General features: G+C 39.9%; 1 protein-coding gene across 1 annotated transcript; it reads left to right on the top strand.

The window, feature by feature from the left end:
* Window positions 1-7,630: 7,630 nt before the first annotated feature.
* CYP2U1 (cytochrome P450 family 2 subfamily U member 1) lies at window positions 7,631-21,843 on the top strand. Its single transcript, XM_086887995.1, has 5 exons — window positions 7,631-8,159; window positions 13,303-13,935; window positions 17,193-17,354; window positions 18,332-18,499; window positions 18,913-21,843. Exons 1-5 carry the CDS (start codon window positions 7,721-7,723, stop codon window positions 19,089-19,091), a joined length of 1,581 nt encoding a protein of 526 aa, XP_086744121.1. The 5' UTR covers window positions 7,631-7,720; the 3' UTR covers window positions 19,092-21,843.
* The last annotated feature ends 446 nt before the right edge of the window (window positions 21,844-22,289 follow it).

The raw sequence follows: 22,289 nt of genomic DNA, 5'->3' as shown, positions 1-22,289 counted from the left end.
ATTAACTTTAAATGAACTTTCCCATAGCTATTTGTTGGTTTTTATATTTGTTTGTGGGATTTTTTTTTCTTTGTTAGTGGGGTTTTTATTTTTTGTGGGGTTTTTTGTTTTGTTTTTGTTTTTTTAATCCATAAACCTTGGATCTTAAAGATGGGGTAATTTTGAAAATGGGTCCAAGCTGCCAGATGGACTGCAACCATTTTGCCTTACTGGCAGATCTAATAGTTGTCAAGCTCCATTGTTATCTTGATGTTTTTACAATATATGTGTTTTGGACTTACTTAGAACTCTTATATGGGCATACAAAATTAGTGATGCTATAAGATTGAACACTTCTGTATTGAAGTGTTCTATTCCAGGCATTGTAAAATCAATGTCTTAAATTCAGTTACTGAGAATAGGGATCTTAAAAGTAAATACTACTATTAGGCTTCATTCAAATGTTGGCTGTTTAAGTGCACATGAGAAAAATATCCTAGTATGCCATTAAAGTATCTTTGCTTATAAGTAAGCCTTCGTGTGCCACTTTATAAAGCTTCTTAGAATCCAGGCAGAAGTGCTGTGAAACAGAGAATAGAGACATGGGCATTTGTTGTAGTATTTGTAAGGAAAAGGAAGGAGGATGAAAACGCTGAAGTAGATGGTGATGATATATTGCTTTTTGCATGAAATTTAGCTAAAACTACACCTAACTTCTAAGAAGTGTAGATCTAAATTGTGTAATAGTCCCGCAAAAAAAAACCCTAGACCTATAAGGAAGCAGAATTATTAAGCACATCATTCTCTGGTACAGCTGTGTATCTGTGCTGGCTCTCATCTGTAAGTTAAACTACAAGAACAAAACATAACTCAGCGAGAGATGCTTGGAGATTAAAGTACTTAAATATTATTAGCAGTTCTTTATAAGTTGTTGCTACAAGCTGCTACTGTTAGTTTCTAAAACAAGAACAAAGTACTGCAATGCTTAAACCATACTGAAGCTTTTTTTCTAGTTGGCTTCAGTTTCCATGGATTTAACCATATGATTAAATCTTACTAACCTAGGAAAGCAGCACATGAGAATGTCAGGCTAGATACAAGTACCTCATGCATTGCGGGGAAACTTTCCAGTTCTGAACTTGTCTTTCCTAACTAAACACTCAATGCCTGAATGATCTTTCAAGATGAAGGAGCAATGCTGTGCAGTCTCTAATGTGTATATGAAATACTGGTGTTGAGGATTCCTTCTTTCTGCTGTTAACCAGTGATTAAAAACCCACAAAAGTTCGACTTGTTTTCAGTGAAAAATTTTTAATTTCTAAGGACTTGGAGTTGAGCAAATAGCTAGCTAGTTTTTCTGTGGCTCTTGGCTGTGTACTAACCTTTAAGATGCAAGCTAGGGAGGAGGAGAGGGCAGACCACTTCTTACTAGGTGGAACAGTATGTGACTTTTTGAATTAAAATTGTGTTGTCTGCATGTCTTATTTGTACTACAGTTGACAAAAGATGCTGTATTATGCTATTATAGTTAGTGTTTGAACTTTTTCAAATGATTCTGCAGTGGCTGACCCAGTTCTGCTGGATGAAAAGTGAGTGTTTTTGGTCTTTACTTGCTGTCTGTATAGTTAAACATAACTGAATTTAGTTCTGGTAAATGTCAATGGAAAAACTGCAGTTCCCTTGGAATACAGCACCTAAGGTGTTTCAAGGTATCTGTGCATGGGTTTCTTCTAGGAAAAAACACTCTTTTTTTCAAGCTGTGCCTAAATAATAATAATGTCAGCTCTTGCATTTTCTCTCAGCATATGGTCTTTAGGAGGTTAGCATTGGGGACATTGCAAAGAGTTACTACAGAATAATCTCCTTTTGTGCCAACTGAGATCAATTTTCTGAAATTTTTTTGCTGAAATATGTTTGAAGATGACTTTTGGGGATTTTTTTGTTGGTTTTTTTTAAGAGGAAAAGTGCTCAGAAATGAGTCTGAAATAAAAGCATCTCAAGCAGTTGGGGCCAGGCACCATGCAGGCATGTGGGTGTGGAAAGAGGTTTCTCTGGCATAAGCAATATTGGATTTAGTACACAGTGGCTTCCCTTGGAAGGCAAACCAGGTTGTACAGTACAGATGACTGTGAGCCATTTTTATGCATCCTTTTGAGCTTTCGGACTGACAGTGCAATACTAAAGGTGGCAGTAGCTAAAAAATGAAGGTCACTTGAATTCAAAACTATAAATGGGGCTGAAAAGGCATATCTCTGTAAAACCAATCATCAGAGAGCTGCATTCCAACTCAGTGGAGAATACAGTTGTGTGTTACTTCAGCTGTTGAGTTGCTTTCTAAATGTGCTGTTCGCTTTCTAATTTTTTTTATTCATTAAGGATGGCAGGTGGGTTGAGAATTACCAAGAGGAAATTTATCTCCCTGCTTACTTTTACCTCTGCCATTTAAGTGGTTGTATATGAATCTTAAACAATATTACTGAACTCCAACCCCTCTTACATTTTTAGTAACTTAGCAGTGCTTTGTGACTTCTGTAAAAACTGGGCTTGCATTCTTTTTTGCAAACTTTTTTTCAGTTTGTTGCCACTCAAAATGCTGCTTATGCTGAAGCCTGTGCTGCTTTAGACTCCTGTCTAACTACATCTGTTTCTACTAATTGTCTTTTCTAAATGGCTCAATACAGAAGAGTAAGATTTACATTTGAGAAAGCCTCGTAATTAAGCCTAAAGGCATTCTTGTCAGACAAATCTTTGCACAATTAGTACTTGAAAATAATTTCAGGTTTCAAAACCTAACATGCTAGGGCATACTTTTTTTGCCTCAGGAATCAATTCTTGCATCTTAAATGTTTAGCACATTTGTTTGTGTTTATTTTTGTGAATCAGAGAGATGTGTGAGATGTGAAAAAGGTTCTTCTAGCTTTTGAGGTCAGGGTTATACTTTCAGGAACCTGAAAGTAAAAGCAGCAATAATATTTTGGTGACTGTGGTTCTCATGCTTTCCATGTGACTTTGAAAACACTCAAGACTTCCCTAAAAACAGTGCAGGACTTCGTCTGCAACATGGTTTCATCTTTGTCAGCTGACAGCTTTTCTTGAGTGACTTCTAGGTTGGATCCTGTGTATCCATAGTTCTGTATGTATGTTGGAGCTGTATATCCAACCTTGGAAAAACTTAGCAAGAAAAAGACATTGGCTGCTGGGGAGCCCTATATGGTAATATAAGAATGCTGTAATATGTGCACTATAAGAAGCTGATAGATAAGATGGCATTGTTCTGTAGATTTAGGGTCCAGTTTTGCAAACACCATGCAGCAGTCTACTACAATACCAAATCGAGAAACCTTTGGTACTGTAGTTTCTACTGATCTTTGCAAACTGGGTGTCATTTTTGTATGAATTCTTCACAATTAGAGTAGGCTTTTACGTTGTAAAACTTTCAGGCTGACACTTTATAGCTGATACTTTGTTAGTTAACTGAGTGTTATGGTTTGCTGTATGTGTGCAAGACATACTAGAGCTAGAGTTGTGATTTGTGCTGCAGTCTGTCCACTGTGTTAAACCCAAACCAAAACCAACTATTGCACTAGCTGTACTTTAAAAAAAGCAATAACAGGAGCATCTTGTAGCTTTTCTCTCCAGAGGTGCTGTCTGTCATGATCACTTCACTGTCAACTGTGAATTTGGTAAAAACATGCTTAAAGAAATTATCTTACGTGGTTTATTTGGCACATACAAGTTGACATTTTTTATGGTCAGCCTGTGTACTGATGAATACAGCTGGACTATTTACATAACCAACACATCTTTAAAAATCAAAAATGTTATATCCGTTTATGGTGCTAATGATCTCCAATATTATAAAGAGCTGGTATTCTCTTATTACACATGAACACTAAGGAAAGCTGTTGTGACACCTTTTCAATAAACAAAATTTCTCTACATTTTAAGCCTGTTCCAAATGTTTTTTTATGTACATAAATCACTTTTCTATTTTTTTTATATAAAAAAGTTAGTATTTTAATGCAGGAAAATACTCAGCATGTATATTGTTCTAAATTACATGTCCAATTCTAAATTTTCTGTCCAATTTAAACATTTTAGGGTAGCTAGTCCTCTGAAACTCAGATTAAAATGAAGGAATTGTACTAGGTAGGATTAAGGGACAGACTAGTAGTTTAAGGAAAATCATTCTCTGGTTTCATCATCAGTGTTGAAGCCTTGGAGACAGAGGTAGAGGATGTGAGATGGACAAAGATGTATTAGGAGGACACTGATTATGCAGTGTAGATGCATATTTTGCTGAAACTTTAAAAAAACTCAACTTGTGATGGACATGACCATGTAACTATCTAAAGAACAGAGGTAAAACAACGTAATTGTCAAAGCAGTTCACAGTAGGACATTATAATAACAGCTGAAAGATCCTTAAACTAGATTGTTTAGATTGTGAAACAGTAATTTTCTAGCTTTGTTTAAAAGCTTCACAAGCAACTTTTTCTGAAGATGAAAAACTATCTTGTGCCTTCTGTTGCAGAAGCTATTGTTGCCTTACCCCACCCCTGCCTTTGGTTGTGATTTTATTGTATATAATGGACAGTGCACTTCCAGATGTTTCAGAGAGGTATTTTTGGGCAGCAGTACCTACACTTTCTATCCACAGAGAATATGGAGCCTTTGATTCTAATTAGAGGCCCCTTACTTGGGAGCTTACAGTTGTGAAAGTACCTGCCTGTGACAGGTGTGTCAATCCTGCTGTAGTCAGCTCTTAAATGAGCATGATGCCCTTAATTCATCTGGACATGTGACTGCAGGGCAGGTGACATGTCCAGGTGCACTGGTGGCACTGCAGCACACTCCTCTGCTCTGAAGTGGTTGTTGTCTAAGTTGCTGTCCTTCATATAATAAATTCTCTTAAATCACTTCCACCTAGTACTTTAAGTAAATGGCCTTCTCTATTTGATGGAACTTCAGTGTCAGTGTGAAGAATATTCCATGTTTAGAGTAACTTAATTTGAAGCAGAAGCAAGCCCTCCATCTAGGATGGAACCAAGGCTAGGTGGGGATTTTGTTGTGTGAAGGTGGATAGTCTAATAACAGTAGTCTGGATTGTCTTCCTACTTGTCTCAGTGCCTGCTTTAATAGTAGGACACTCGGAAAAGCCAAAGATTGAACAAAGTCACCCATAATAGTCAGAAGCCACATTGAAATATAACTTTCCCATCTTAATTACTAGATGCTTCAGAGAAAATGGACTTTTTTTTTTTTAATTTACAAAAAAAAGGTGCAATACTTCCAGAAATATTAGGAGGCAAATGTCTTCGTGTTTCAGTACCCTGCAAAAACAAAACTTCTGTGAGCATGTGACACGCACATGACCAAAAGTGGGTTTTTTAGCTTTAGCTGCTGTGCTACAGAAACATGTTTCAGTGCACTAGTGTAACTCGGAACTTTCAAATATTTTCAATGTGCTTTTGATGAGGAGGAGAGTGTTTTTTATTAATAAAGTGCCTGTGGAAATAAAAATACAAAAGTTGCCTGCAAGCTCAAATAAACCATATAAAACCACAACCCGTAGCTGAAGAGAATGGGTGTTAAGTCAGAAGCTGCAGAGAACAGCTGGTCAACAGTCCTAAGTGTTGATAGGATTCAAAGATTAAGTTTGAGAGAATATGTTGCTTTGAGAGTTTACTGTGTTAATTAATATTCCAATGCTTCTGCTTGGGCCTTAACTTGGTTATCTTCAAGGAAAAATTATTTCCTTTGAACTATTTTACTTTTAATGCTTGCTTTCATCATGATAGTCTACTCTGATGGGGATTTTTGTTTGCTTGTTACGTAGAGCTGTTTTTTGAACTGTTAAAAGTAGAGTCACCAAATGCTTTGATTCTTCAGTTAGGCGTGAAAGAGTTTGAAGAATGGTTCTTCGTTAAGTGCAGAATTAAAGGGGGTGTGGTTTTTATTACACGGATAGAACTGAAGAGAGGATTTTAATGGAAAGTTCTATAGTGCTAAAACTTATATATGTACTTACCTGGAGTATGTAGGCTATTATTAAAATACTTGGATGTGTTTTGCCTTTAATTTCATGCTTTAAAAAGAGGCTATTTGGTTCTAATTTAAATTGGATAAAAATCTGATTTTAATGTTGCAAAAACTATTATTTTAACTTGAAATATTCACTTATGTACTGTTCTGTTAGAGGCAAAATAAAATTTTGAAATTAATCTCATTTTTATCAAAACTAATGTGCAATTTAATCTCTGAACACCCTAGAATTGGCCATATGCCACTGAAACCAATCTTTCAACTGCATACATAGGGAAGGAAGGCATTATTTTTTTTTATCTAGTTTAGCTTCTTGACTAGACTGGGAAGGAAGTGAGGCTCGATTACTGTTGTACAAAGAAAACAGGCAAAAACAGCAATGTGTTTCAGCTGTGCTGAATACCTTAGCTTCTTATTTTCCCACTACAGAACCTAAACTTTTCTGGAGACTCAGATTTAAAAAATCTTTAGTTCAGCTAAATTTTCACCTGTTTTTACATGTTTTTTCTAGTAGATGCATTTTATTGGTATACATTGTAATTAGCCACTGAATTTCTGCCAAATACAGATGAAATAAAAGCTGAATTCTGTTTTGCCAGTATAAATCTGTTCTAAGTTTTTCTCTTTTGTTTGATCTATTGCTGGTAAAATGTCCACTTGTTATTTATATTAAAGAGACAGTTGCCTTAATTGCTCAGAGGAAAACTGACCTTGACCATTTAAAGCTTTATGTATTTCTGAAATTGCTGTAACTTCTGTATAATTGCAATAAAACCTTTTTAATACAGTTCAGCCATTATTTTTATGAGCAGCTTGTCACTATCTCTACTAAATGTATGACTGTTTAAAAAAATAATTTAACAACCCTTTTTAATGGATAAGCACCCTTTATTCTGTGCATTTTTTATTTTGGGGGGATCACTTTAAAGAAGGAGCACTGTGGGAAAAACATGAATACTTTTCTCTGGTAGTGAGGTGATATCAAGAGCACTTACAAAACCCACTGGTGCTGCAGCAAATTATTGGGAAGACCAGACAGTGGCATTTTTCAATGTCTAATAACCTCTCTGGGAGTTATTTTTTACATTGCTGATCAGCTGGGAAATGTGCACTAAAGTGTGTACTGGAGGGAGAGGGAAATTACCCTAAAAACCAGTTCCGGGTGGATTTTGGGAATGGGGATGTTTGTGTGTGTTCTGGGTTTTTGTGTGTGTTTGGGGATTTTTACTGCCATTTCTATTTGAGGGAAGGGAGGAGAGCTCCACACCTTTTCCCTCTAAAATTTATGTGCCCCTCTTCAAAGCTGTGCTGTTCTGTATTTTGCCAAGGAGGGAACCTAGAGCTGGGACATAGTTCCAGGTTCAGCCTTGGCTCGGGAAACAGAGGAAAAAGGATCGTCTCAATTTCCCTTCTCAACCGCTAAAAAAACAGATCTTTTCGTAAAGAGCGCTTGAAAGCTAGTCCTGTGGGGGGTGGAGTCTTGTTGTTTTTACACGAGGAGGACATGTGGGCTAATGTTTAATCCTTTATGAACTTGGGCTCTGTCACTCTTGTCGGGGCCCGGCCCCGCTCCCGCCCACAGGCCCGGCGGGACGGGGTCAGGGCTCCGCCGGCCTCGCCTCCCGCCCGCCCCCGCCATCTTAAACCGCTACGCGCCGGCAGCGAGGCCAGGCCGGCGGCGCCGCTGCCCGGGGAGATGGCGGGGCCGAGCGCGGAACCTTGGACGTGGCTGCTGCGGCCGCCCACGGCCACCGAGCTGCTGCTGGTGGCCCTGTGCTGGCTCGGCTGCTACTGGCTGCTGCGGCGGCGGCCGCGGGCGCTGTCGGGGCTGCCGCCGGGCCCCGCTCCCTGGCCGCTCGTGGGTAACTTCGGCTTCGCCCTTCTGCCGCCTCCGCTGCTGCGCAGGTGGGCGGTGGACGTGAAGGGCGAGCGGCTCTCCCCTGCCTTCTCGCCCCACGTCTTCCTCACCGGCCTCACCAAGACCTACGGCAGCGTCTTCCGGCTCTTCGTGGGCAGCCGCCCATTAATCATCCTCAACACCTTCGGGGCGGTGCGGGAGGCGCTGGTGCAGAAGGCGGAGGTGTTCAGCGACCGGCCCTCCGTGCCCATCGTCCTCATGATCACCCACCACAAGGGTAAGCGGCCGGGGGCCCCCGGGTCCCGCTCGGGGCGCTGCCGCACGGCCCGTGACGGCCGGGGTGATGATGCTTAGGAGCGATACCGAGCGGGAGCTGCTCGGGACCGTGGCTGCTCTGCCGAAATTTATAAATAACTCCCACGAATTGCGGACTGAACTGTTTACTTGCTTTTTGCTCCCCGCCTGTGTCTCTCGCCCTGCTGCTGACAGTAAGCACTCAGAGAGAAACTCGCCCTGCCTTGAGGTGCAGCATCCCTGGAAAGCTGGCAGTGCTGTGCCGAGCATCTCTGGGTGACCGAAATGCCTGGTCCCTTTAGCTCTGTGTACAGTAAAGGGACCTGAGGAGCTGCTGAGCAAGCTGGGGTGGTTTAGACTGGGGAAGAGGAGGCTCAGGGGAGACCTTATCTCTCTCTCCAGCTGCCTGAAAAAGGCTTATAGCCCGGGTCGGTCTCCTGGGTAGTAAAGGATAGGACGAGAGGAAATGGCCTCAAGTTGTGCCAGAGGAAATTTAGGTTGGGCATTAGGAGGAATTTCTTCACGGAAATGGTGGTTAGTGGAATGGACCTCACAGGGATGTGGTGGAATCACCGTCCCTGGAGGTGTTTATGGAAAGGCTGGATGTGGCACTCAGTGCCATGGTCCCTTTGGTGTGTTTGGTCAAGGGTTAGAATCAATATCAGAGGTCTTTTCCAACCTCCTTGTTTCTGTAACTGGCATTTGTGCAGGGGGTTAGGTCACAGCTGGTCTGTCACCAGGGGCTTTCTGATTTTGGCTTTGTGAGGGGAAGAAATTTTGAGTACTTGGCCAGTGGTAGGAAACTGAGCACTCCCCCAGTTCTTACCAAGGTAGCGGTGGCAGAGATCAGGCTTCTGTGGAGTCCCATGGCTGCACTGCCTGCTTGCAAGCTACTGTTGCTGAGGTATTTGCAAATGTGTTGTTCTGCTTGTCAAAACCTACTGAGTATATTTGGGTTTGGTTATCTTTTTTTTTTTTTAAGAGTCCAAAGGAGAGTTACTAGCTTTTGCAGGAAAAAGGCATGAAGAGTTTAAACACATGCTGGCAATACTGCAGATAGAATTTCTTCGTGTTTAGTTTTTAGGTCAATACTGATCTCAGTGTTTATGGAAATATACTTACCCTTTTTTGGTTTAGGAGGTGTACCCCAGAAGGCTTTTTAATGTGATAGCCTGTTGTGAAACTTAACTTTTTTTTTATTATTTTTTCCAAGGCTAGGAAAATGTGTTTTTTGAGTGCATGAAACATTTATCTCTTTATTTTTATTTTTTTTCCCTATACCAGTATTGCCCTAGTAAAGAGAAGAAGAAAGTGAGGAACCAAGATCATGTTTATTAAAATGCTATCAGGTGCCATTTCTGAAATCAGTTTAAATAATAAAAAAATAAATGATGAATTGTGTTGGTTTAATGATATTGTTCCAAGACAGATCTTACTGGCAAAGTTGTTATCACGTGTGAGTATTTTTAGGTACAGTACTTCAGTGAGAACTGGAGGAGGAAAGGGGAAGTGAAGTTAGATAATTTTAGCAGTGCTGTAAAACCTCATGTTCAGGCTCATGGCAGATTTCTTTCTTCTTGAATGCTGTGAATTTCATATATTCCTTGTTCTCTGTCAGGCTCTTTTGAATATGGTGAAGCAAAGAGTAGCTAGGGCAATTGGCAGCTTCTGCCAGTGAGTACTTCAGGAGAGTTGGAGGTACCAGGAACCTGTTGTCCATAGCCAGACCATGCTGCAGCCAAGCCCAGGGACCGGTGCCTGTCTGTGCTGCGCTGTGGCAGGGACATTGTGTTGCTCTAGGTTTGGTTTTATCTGGAAGATGACCATAGCTGTGCTCAGGCATGAGGACTGCAGCATCAGGGCTGCCCAGTGGTCCATAAAACATCCCCAGCTGTTCCACAGTGCTCATGTTAGCAGCACACTGAATTGCCACACATGTGGGAGCACTGTAGAGTGAAGCGCAGGGCTGGTGTGTTCTGAGTGCACAGAGGGAGAAGTCAGTGAATATGGGTGGTGGGGCCACTGCCCCCCACAAGCTGGCTTTCCAATTCCAGTGGAAGTTACAGATGCTGTCTTTCTCTGGCTGGGGTTTAGTGGTGATGAGGAGATGACTGAGCCTCTGGGATGCAGTGTTTGTGCTAACAAGTGTTGCTTTTTTCGTGTTTGGTTCATCGGGGAGGTAGATGGGTTACAGCACTCTTAAGATTGGTTTGGCAGATAATTTCAGGAGTTCACGGGTGCAATGTGGCTGCAGGTCAGGGCAGTGGCAGCTGTGTTAGTATGTACTAGGAAAGGAAACAATAAAGGCAGGATGATGGGTAACTTCAGATCTACCACTCACAGTTTGAGTTCTACTGCTCTGGGAGGTTTAGTGTCCATTTTGGGTTCCTGCATGTCCTTGGGTTCTTTGGGGTCCTTTGTTCAGTAAGTGAGCTATTGTGGTATGAACTTACAGAGCTGTTTTCTTGTAAGCTACATTTGCTGGTGTAGTTTTGTCTCTACCTTGAGTTGCCCTGCCAGGTATGGTATGGAAGAAAGAGGGGCTTATTTCAGCTGTGTGGCTCTATTGCATGTAAGATGCAAATAAAATAATTGTGCCTGGGGGAGAGCAGATAGAAGTATCAGAAATGGCAAATACTACATTTCGGCGAGTTGATTAGCAAGTGAGGGAGTATCCTCCTTGGCTGGATAGAAAGTGCCATAAGAACTTAAGAGAGAAGGTAGTAGTCATTTCTTAATTCTTAATTAATCATCACATATGTCTGCAGAAAGAGAAATAGTAGACTGTTGAGAAACAAGGCATCTCTGCAGTCTAATTTTAATATTTTAGTTTTTTGTGTTCTTGTGTGCAAGAGGTAGCAAAGTACATGGAGTCAGTGGTTGTCTGCCTTTATAGCCCTGCCTTATGCATATCCACATGTGGACATCTGACAATACAGAAGCTGAATGTTTTTAAATGTCATGACTGCTGTGTTCCTGGTATTGTAGCAGCACTAGAGCTAGCAGTAAAAAATGGGGGGGATGGAGGAGAGTAAGTAAGTCTTTGCCAGAACTTGCTTCTGTGAGAATTTGAATTTTTTTCATGTAAAGTGGGGAATAAAATGAACTCTTAGGTTTTGTGAGTTTGTTGGTTGTATTGAAAGGATTTCATTATCAGCTTATAGAAATTAGACCTCTGCAGTGAGCATGACTAGTTATTGCTGCTTCAGAATTTATTACTGTATGACATTCAGGTTGTTTTTGTTGTTGTCATTTGTTTTGTTTTGCTTTAATTTGTTTGCGGGGGAGGCTGTTTTTGTTGTTTGGGTTTTTGGTTTTTTTTGAGAGTAGAGATGTCTGTGCTGAGTAATTTGGCTTTTTAGGGCAGACAGATTTTCTTTAAAATCATCAAAGGACTATTCCATTTTTGTAGTTTGGTAGGGGTGCAGTTGAGATTTTGCTTTCTTCTCTTACTTCTGTTGTTCTGTCTTTTTCTCCTCATCTTCCTTAATCTTTTTCCTATGTCATTCTTTCCTAAGTTACAAATCAGTTATTGATATTCTGCAGCATTTTGGGGTTCAGGGGACATTGGAAAACACCCATGCCCTCTGCAGGACTGCTGGAGAGGCTCACTGGGTGTGGGGAGGTGTGTTGTTGGTTAGCTTTTTCTAGGCACGTATCTTTTACATTCAAGACAATAGGTCTGTTTTCTTTTATGAAAGTATTTGGATCCTAAAACTAATTTTCCTAACAATAAAAAAGGGATGAGACTGTGGATGCATAGCTTGTTTTGGAGATATTTATTGTGGGATAGAAAAAAGTGATAACTTGGTTTTCTTCCAAGAAATCCATGTTTCATTCACAATCCAGCCACAAACCCTGGAAACCAAAGTTGGTTCTCGGCCAAATTCAGCCCCAAATAGTCCTGTTTTTTCACTTAACCTACTTGAGGACACCAGTGCTAACAGGAAACAGTTGAGAGAGGAAATCTGGTTCTGTTTTTCAAGGGCCAGGAAGTGGGCATTTGAATAGATTGTCTGAGGAATGTCTTCATGTAGAGAAGATGAAATTCAGCTGATTCTGAACTTGTCCTGACTCTTCCTAATGTTCATGTTTAGGATGTTTGAAGCTAGGTCATGTGTTTGGATTCTCTTAGGATTAAGAGCTAGGAACATCAACTTGTAATAGAAATGTAAGTAGTGTGAAGTGTTGAAACATGGTGCATCTTCTAGTACTTATGTACTGTTTCTATTTTCTTATGGCCCCTTCTCTTTTTAAATTCAGCCTTAAGGTTTGCAGCTGACAGAAGAATTGATGATGCCTTTACAAAGTAACTTTTTGTTTTCAGGAAAGAAAAAAAAAAAGTGGTGTGAACTAGGTCACGTTTGATGACTAAACGTCCTCAGGTTAACCACGGAGTGCATTAGAAGTCACAGGTTGTGTATTTGTTACCCTGTGGTGTCTTTGGTGTGGTCTTTCAAATCAACTTAAGAGATGTTTCTGTTTGAAAGTGAGTAATAGGGATTTAATTTAAATGGTGTTTCATAACGACACAATCATGCAGAACAAGTGCCTAGGGGCATGAAAACTGTTGAGATGCAAATCAAGCAGGGTTTTGCCAAGTGTCTCTGAACTTGTCTTCACCTTCCCAGCTTTCTTGCACTGTGAGTATCCTGTATTTTTATTATAACTTAAAGTTAAAGCTCGCTTGTAATAGGCACACTTGCAAAAAATATTGAGAATTTTGTATAGCACAGAGGGGAAAAAATGCAAATCAGTTTGTGTTTTAATGTCTTCTGTTATGCTTTGCTGAGAAGTTCATGTCTCAGGACACTGGGGAGAAAAGGCTGTATCTAACATATGGCCCAGACTAACTTTTCCCTCTTCTCCATCTATTTGTGTCTCGCAAAGTCTAATGAAACAGTGATGTAGCTTGAATATTCATTTCAGTGATGAGGAACAGGAGGGACAGGATTTCCAAAAGCTAATAAAGAACCTTGTGGTTTTCCTTTAGCTCCTAGACAGGTGTGTGGGAGAGATTTGCTGTGTATCATTTTCTTCTCTTTTGGCTCTTGGGTGGCAGGCATATTTAATTATTTCTAATTGAAAATTGGGCACTTTTGTTTCAGTCTTCCTTTTTCTTTCAGGTGTTATTTTTGCACCTTATGGCCCTGTCTGGAAGCAGCAGAGGAAATTCTCTCTATCAACTCTGCGTCATTTTGGAGTAGGGAGACACAGCTTAGAGCCTAAAATCATTGAGGAGCTGAACTTTATAAAGGAGGAAATGCTGAAGCATGGAAAGGAGTCATTTAATCCCTTCCCAATCATTCGCAACGCAGTGTCCAATGTTATCTGTTCCATGGCCTTTGGCAAGCGTTTTAACTATGAAGATGATGAGTTCAAGACGATGCTGAAGAACATGGCCCGCGCCCTGGAGCTGAGCGTGAACAGCTACATGATCCTGGTCAACATCTGCCCATGGCTCTACTACCTGCCCTTTGGGCCTTTCCGGGAACTGCGGCAAACTGAGTTAGACATTACTGCTTTCCTGAAGAGAATAATTGCCCAGCACAGGGATACACTGGATGCAGCAAATCCCAGGGACTTCATTGATATGTACTTCATCCACGCGGAAGAAGAGAAGAACAACAAGGAGAGCAGTTTTAATGACGATTACCTGTTTTTTATCATTGGTGATCTCTTCATCGCAGGCACAGATACTACTTCCAACACATTGCTGTGGTGCCTGCTCTACATGTCTCTTTACCCTGAAGTACAAGGTAAGATTGCTTTTATTCTAGCTGATTTATTCCAGACTGTAAAGCTCCAGATGGATGCTCAGAAACAGAAGCCAGCAGCGACAGTGAAAAAATCATTTGGAGTGCCAGTGGTTTGTGTTGTATGTGTGATTTGAAAGGCTGGTATGTAATCAGGCATTGTCTATCCTGCTGTTTGGTGATGATTTCTGGGTTAGTGCTATATATATAAAGTGCTAAATGGCCCTTTGATCCGTGAATTTCTTCTGGTTTGGGACACCTTTATTTTTCCCAAGCGATTCCAGAGAACTTTAGCATGTTTGAAAAACTTGGGCAGTTGTGACATTCCAGGCATATAGTAGTGATATGAGATGTGTGAAGACCATAGTGCTAAGGTCTGCTTTTATGGCTCTCTGAGCAGGGAGGTTCTTGAGCCTGGGAACGGAGTCTGGGGAAGTGAAACACTACCAACTGTAGAGGAAGATCAAATCAGAGACAGCTTAAGCAAGCTGGACTTTCACAAATGCACAGCACCAGCTGCCCATGTCATTAGAGGGCCTCTCCTCATCAGTCTTGACTGCTCTTGGCAGTCGGGTGAGTTGCTGATGGTCAGGGGTAGGGGGAACAAAACCAGAGGCAGAACAAATTGGTCTTGTTCAGTGTTAAGGAAGGAGACTGAGGGGAAACCTTATGCTCTACAGCTATCTGATCAAAAGGTGCTAAGAAGATGGAGGTGTGCAGTGGAAGGAAAGGAAGCAGTGGAAACAACCTACAGCAATAAAATTCTGATCAGATGCTAGAAAAAGAAATTGCCCTGTGAACATGGCAAAAAAGTGACATGGATTGCCAGAGTTAACAGAATGTCTGGGTTTGGAATTTTTCAAAACTAAGTGGGTCATGACCGGTAGTAGTCTCATCTACCCTGAGTTGGATCTGTTTGGAAAAATCTCTTTAAATAGGTCAGGATCATAGCTTATTGCACAAAGTCAACCAAACTGTTGACCAAAGATTGCAAAATAGGGCACCAGTTCAGTACATGGGGGAGAGAGTTCACTGGAGACAAATCTAAAGTAAACCTTTATTGCATAGGTTTATTGTTCTGTTTTTAATTTCGTGTGTTATCACTGCTTGACTTGATATGCAATTACATGGATTAGATATATTCTTAATTACACAAATGGAATCTAGAAGAGTTTTGTGTTTGGTTTTTTAACCTCTTTTCCTTCTGCCTGGTACTGTATGTGTATATGCTAGTCAATTTTCACTTTACTGCTGATCTCTAACAGTTTTATTACCTCTCTCTGATTCCCCCTTACACTGTGGCTCTTGTCAAGTAATCTAAATATGCTCAGTAGTCCAGACTGTATCTGGATTTTAGTATCTCATTCCTTATATCCGGATTGCCTTGGAGTTATGTATGGGCCTCTTTTTTTTTTTATTCCTGGTAATATGTTTCTCTTCAATGTATTTCCTCCCTAGAGAAAGTACCTGAATTGTATATCTTTTAGAAGTAGCAAAAGTTACTTGCAGGCATGGAAAGGCAAACTGAGGGCTATCAGAGGAAAAAAGAGTACTTTTCTCCTTAGAAAATGGTTTTGCTTTTTACAGGGAAATAGAGAATGTTGTGGATGGGCAACATGGTGAAGCCATGGGGATTATTTGGTTTGTTCTGTTCCCTGACTTTGTTTCGGTCCTTGACTTCTGAAGATCTGTGAGATTTTTAAATACATGAAAAGTAGTGGAACTCTTCAAATAACATGCAGAGACTGCTGAAATTTACATTTTGCAGCTGGTAATGTGAGCAGCAGTTTGGCTGCTCTCTGTATAGTTCCTCATGTTTTTAGAATGAATAAATGATGTTTATATAATAATAAATAAATTAGTGTGATGTTTGGTATGAGACAGTCTCCTTAATTTGTAATTTTTTTTCTTTATATATTGAAAACTTTATGTGGTTAGATTACTATGGACATGCATGCCTGGATATAGGGCTATGATATGTCCATAGTAAAAGTAGCAAAGCTCCACAAAGAAGGTCCTGGAGAGCCCCGCTGTCAGCACATCTGCTGTACTTTTTGTGTTCTTTAATGCTCCTCATGCATGAGTTTTTCTTCTGGGACAAACCCAGTAGGTGGCAGCAGCCGCTCGTTACACACAATTCAAGCAGCACTTTGGGTTGCTGCTCGGGAAACTGGGACCGTTTTTTTGCATTGAACTTTTTCTTGTATCACTGCTAAGGAGAGAAAAGAGCAAAAAGTCATTCTGTCAGCATCCTGCTTGGAAAAGGCAAGCAGGACAACCACGAAGCACGCAGGATATAAAGGGTAAAAAATGAAAACTGGTTTTTATTATTTTTGAAAGTTAAAAAGTTTTAAAGGTTAGTTTTGAAGTCTCCTCTTTAAGGATTGTCTTTTGTTGTGTAGCCAGATTGCAAGTTACCTGCAAGAAAAGGCACATCATCCTTTATGTACGTAGATAAAGCAAATCCTGAATCTTAGAAACTTCTATGAAGAGAATTACTTGTCAGTAATCACTGAGAATCACTGAGCCTTCAGTGAAATGAAAGGAGCAAACAACTTGATGTTTTTTGCTTCCCATGAATGAGAAAGTAGATAATACCATGACCTTTTTTCTCTTTTTCTCTTTTTTTCAATTTTTTTTTCTTTGCAGAAGGGCTGTGTGGGAAAGGAGCATCTGCTGTTGCCTTTGGGGGAAATGGGAAATAGCTGGGTTTAGGTTCTGGGAATAGAAAGTCGGAAATGGCAAGAACAAATTAAATGGCTTCAATGCTTGCAGTAACAGCTCCAGAATTCCTGCTCCAGAATGAAGTATCTAAAGCAGCTGCATGAAAAGCTTTCCCATTTTCATGCTCAGGCACACACTACACGCAGTTCTCTTACCGTTCAAGTTTTTAATTGCAGAGCAGAAGCTTGATGTTTTCATCATTCAAATTACCGTGTAATTAAACTCCTAAAGTAAGATTATGGATATGTTTGGAGTAGCAACAGGAATTCTGTACTTTTCCAGTACTGAAGTGCTAACAATATCTGTCATCTTTACTCTTTAGTAGCTTTACTCTTGACTGTTGTCAAGATTGTGCTTGGTCATTTTCTTCTTAGCTGAGTCTGTTCCTAAGGCTAATGTTGGCATACCTGTTTCAGCTAGGAATCACATCTTGAAGTGATTTTTGAGAAATCTATGTAAACAGTGAAGCAAGCCCTATCAGATAAAATTTAAATTATGTCTTCTCACATATTATTTCTCTTGCTCTCTTGTAATAGAGAAAGTTCATGCAGAAATCGAAGCAGTTCTAGGACGTGACAAAGTTCCCTCTCTTGCTTACAAGGCTCAGATGCCCTTCACAGAGGCAACCATTATGGAAGTGCAGAGGATGACTGCGGTCGTTCCCCTTTCTATTCCTCGAATGGCCTCAGAAACAGCTGGTAAGCATTTCTAGAGACTTGTTACTACAGCTTTCCTCTGGGGCTGGAGATCTGATGGGACATCTAGTGATAATTTAAAAAGACCTCACTTACTCATTTACAAAGACCTGTAAAACAAATATATAAAATGTCCTTTACAGGGAGCAGGAGGCCTTGACATAGTTCTCTGTGTAAGCAGCATGTCTGGCCTGACGTCCAGCAGTTTTTCTAATCTCAAGTGATTTCCTCTCTGTACAATTCCTCAACACAGCTTATATTGACTAATGTGCTTAGTCAGAGTTGGCAGCTGAAACTCCACCTTCATACCTGAAACAGCAGAGCTGGTCTTGGCATTCTGAAACAGAGGTCTGAAAACATCAGTTCAGAGTAATTTGTTGGCTAAAGGCTTATACTATAGACTTCCACAAGTACAGAAAACATTCAAAAATATCCGCTTCCAATTCATCTAAGTGTTTTTGTAAACATAGCAGAGCACTGGTCCAAGTCAGTGTGAGAGAGCAATACTTGGCTTTTAAACCTGTTATTGAACTGATCTGTCTTTTTAAATGTTCTGATTTGCAGGAGAGTGAGGTGCAACAAGCTGAAATGAGACTAGTCATTTCAAAATCCTCATGTCACAACAGTTCAAAATCCATCCTTTGACTGTGGTGGGGCTCTGTGACAGCACAGGAGCAGGAGGAAAGTGGGTTACAGCATTTGGGGTGCTGCAGAGTGCATTTCTGACAATTGCTGCTTCCTTCTCTTTGTAGAAGTTGTTGGTGTAGATTGGTGTCTTTCCAGCTGCTCAGGCTTATGGGATTCTGACTCAAGCAGGGTAGCTGAGATCACCTTTGCCTTCAGCTTTTGCTACATTTGCAGCCCACAGCTAGGGATTGATATAATTTTTTGTGACATTATCTTGTTGTCTTTTTACTGGTGTTTTTCCCATGTTTCCTTCTAGCAACTTACCACATCTCTGTCTCTGTTTTTGTTTAAAGTGCTTCAGGGATATACTATTCCTAAGGGTAGTGTGATTGTGCCCAATCTGTGGTCAGTACACAGAGATCCTAACATTTGGGAGAAGCCAGATGAATTTCAACCATCAAGATTTCTGGATGAAAATGGCCATCTAATAAAGAAAGAGTCATTCATTCCTTTTGGAATGGGTAAGATAATCCACATGGAGTCATTAGCTGGATGGGTGGGTGGTGGTGTTTCAAGTGTAGGGCCTTGGAGGAGAGAGATGTAAAAGCTGCACATAGGACCAATTATAGAAGTAGATTTACTGTCACAGCAAAATGCTGCAAAATGGTTTGGGTTCCTAAATAGGCAGTCACCAGACAGAAATTATGAATTGTCCTTTGATACTACTTCTGCTGTGGATGTAAATATTGTTTATATGAACTCATACAGCTGAGCAAGGCTTAGACTAAAATACAGGAGGCCAAAACTTCAATGTTCATAGCTTAGTAGTAGCTTGAGCCTTTTTTGGACTATGGTAGTGCAGGAATTATGTGTGTGCTAACAAATAGGTCAACTGTATAAAGCCAGTAATACCTCTCTTCTAACTGTTCTTTAGGTAAACGTGTGTGCATGGGAGAGCAGTTGGCAAAAATGGAGCTGTTCTTGATTTTTTCAAGTCTTATGCAAAGTTTTACCTTTATGTACCCTGAAAATGCTGCAAAACCATCCATGGAGGGAAGGTTTGGTCTAACTTTAGCTCCATGTCCATTCAACATAATAGCTTTGAAGAAGTGATACAGTGTCAAAGAAAAAAAGATTAAGTAAAGAAATACTGCACTTTTAAAATACAGCTTTTTTATTATTATTATTATTTTCAGCTTATTTTGTTACTTCCTTTCCAGAAAAAAAAAACAACAACCCAATTGTGTAGGCTTTCCTAGTCAGTGAGAAAGATCCATTTAGACTTCTGGAAAGAGATTTTTTTCTCCATTGTTGCATTCCACAAATGAACTGACAGCATAGTTTTTAATTTGATATGAAAACTTGGTGAGCTTAACCTCTGTCTATTACTGTCAGTTAGTCAAATGTTGATTATGGGAGAATGGTCCAAAACATTTGTTACTGTTCTTGCAAATGGTAATTGTAAAAAATCGTGAAAGCAGCACATAAACATTTCATTTACCAAAGGAGTGAAGCACGTCATGTAATATTAGAAGTATTAATGAATGAGAGATTGTTAGCATTTTCTGTGAAAAAAAAGATTGTAACTGAGCTTAAATAAGTATGTATATTTTTTGGAAATTACCAAATGACATTACTTTTAACCTTGGAGGATTCTTTTTTGCAAGTAATTTACAGGTGTAGTAGATTGGATCCAAAAATCCTTGAGATTCAGGGCTCACTATAAAAGAGCAGGTACCAAGTCTTAAAAACCACAGTTTGAGGCCAAATGAATCCTTGAATATGCCATATTCTCTCAACATGAAATGAATCTGCAGCATCTGGATGCAGAATGTTTTCTCTCAGAATACGAACGAGAGCGGAATTCTCTAACAAGAAACATCAGATGCTTTTCTTTCTGGTGCCAAACATATTCAAGACATCTGTGCTGCCTCTTGGCATTAATTGTTTCCCTCATGGCAGCAGTGGCTGCAGGCTGGAAGGGACCAGTGGCTGCTCACCGGGGAAGACACTACGTGTGTAGTCCTGAAGTCGAGGTTGGCACTCAGGTTTTTCATCCACAGGCAGCGTGGACAGTACTGCCGCAGCCTCTGGCTTTGGGAACTGGAGTCTTCAAAGATGGTATCACTGCAGCAGTACAGGTGAAGGCCTTATACATTTACCATGCAACAGGAGGAAGCTGACAAACTTGAGGTTTGAATATAATGACTCTCTCTTTGTTATCTTTCATACAGAGTAAATATCTGTAGTTCATACAGTATTAGTGTATCAGTATGCTGAATCTTAGTGCTGTTAACCACTGTCAAAGCAGCTGCCAAGGAAACCTCATGTTAGTTGTTTCAGAGCAGGGCACTCGGTCTTGCCGTGTATTTCAAACATGGAAAGTGACCTTTGGGGAAGTATGTAACAACTAACCTTTAAATAGGTGTTCCTAATCATTCTTAAATCGCTTTGCACTTCTTTTGATCTATCAGAATTTCATATCACATTAAGTTCTTATATACTCTTCTAAAGATGTTTTTTTCCCCCCTCACTGGATATCTAGAGAATACCCAGAGCTCTCCCAATGTGTAATCTCCTAACTGAATGTAATTTAGAATTGGGTATTCCATAGCAGAAACAAAACGTAAATTGTAAAAGAAGAGATAACTTTTCAGTTTTAAATTCATGTCTGGTTTTGTCACTTTTAACCTTGAAATTGTAAAAGCCAGGTAGTGCCTAACGAAGACTGTAAGATAGTTATTTTGCATTTAAATTAAGGTTTTCTGTTACCTGTTTTGAATAACAGAGTGCCTTAATTTCTGAATTGTGTATTTATTTGGTCAAGTATGCCACTGTTTGTGTGTGAACTTTCAATTCTTAATTAGGTTAACTTTGAACTATACAGTCTTGTGGGTTTGGGGGTTTTTTTTTGTATGAAGTTTTTGAAAACTTAGCACAATAAAAAGTTGAGTTTGGTACCAATGCCAGCGAATTTGCTCTAAAACCTGACAGTACTGAAGAATTAAGCACTTTATTTAATTTAATTTTTTATTTTCCAATGTATAAATAGATTCTGTAGAATTGGGATTTTTGTCTGGAAATCCTAAAATTATGCTTGAGAAGCTAAAATTAAGTGCTGATAATATTTATCTTTCTGTTTAAATGCCTCTTTAATCAACATAATGATGTTGGTGTGCAACTGATCACTTGTACAAAATACATGTCCTTTTAATCAGTGAGGACACATTTGAAAAGCACTTTACTATCTTTTTTACAGATTCCAAAGAAAATGCAATTCACACAATCCCCTGGTATGTGAAACTGTACATATTTGTGCTTGTTTTGCCTGCTGAGTTTAGTTTAAAATGTCACCTTTGAAAACTATCCTTTGAAAATAATCCTTCTATAAATACTACTTTGAGAATGTGTTTTTTGGTGATACCTGTAATCAAATACTGCAATGTGTGACAAGCTAAAATTACTGATGAGAAGTTCCAATCACATCAAGGCGTGCTAGAATACAGGACGCTGTTGAAATGACAATAAAGACCTGCCTTTCGTACCTTCCAGGTGCACTGAAATTTTCACAGGATAGCATGAAAATAGCTAAACAATAGCATAAAAGCAACAAAATCTTTGTGGTTTTCAAAGTGTATTGCCATCTTAGGCAAACTGTAAGGAGTGGTAGCAGATTTCATTTGTGTTTGTAAATGTGTATCTTCCCCCTCTCTTTTTTTAGCAGAGGAAGCATCTCAAATGCCTTGTTGAAAAATGTATGTTGATATAAGTGGGTGTCTATTTCTGAATGCTGAAAATATCTTTATTTCTAAAATTAATTTGCTTCATTGTGGTTTTTATTTTGAATAAAGTAATTCCCAAGGAAGTGTTTCACAGCTTTGCATAGTCATTTCAATGAGTTCCGCTTACTGACTAAACTTGTGGTGTTTGGCATCTTACATCTTGCAGAAAAAAATCCTGAGTGAGAGAATGTAAAAAATGCTTTGGATGATGAGTGAAGGAGGTGGGGAAACAAAGTGAAACCGGGAAAATAACATTGCCAGGCATGTTATGACCAAATGATAGAAAGAGTATGTTTTAAAAACACTGTTACTTCGAATAAAAGAAGAGGGAAGCGTAGGGATGGGGGAGATAAAAGAGCAAATGAATTGTCAGCAGGAGGAGAGGTGCAGTCTGCAGGAAAGAAAACCTGGGCAGAAGCTGAGGTCTATTTTTTTTTTGTACTTCTGGTATCGAGGGATGCAGAGGGCAGAGAGGGAAATGGGTGCTGAGGGGGAGCCTGGGGGAGAGAGCAAAGAGCCCCCAAGGGGT

Source organism: Cyanistes caeruleus, chromosome 5, assembly GCF_971803275.1.
Source record: "Cyanistes caeruleus chromosome 5, bCyaCae1.hap1.1, whole genome shotgun sequence".
In the NCBI taxonomy this organism is placed as follows: domain Eukaryota; kingdom Metazoa; phylum Chordata; class Aves; order Passeriformes; family Paridae; genus Cyanistes; species Cyanistes caeruleus.
This window is presented reverse-complemented; position numbering and strand designations above follow the sequence as displayed.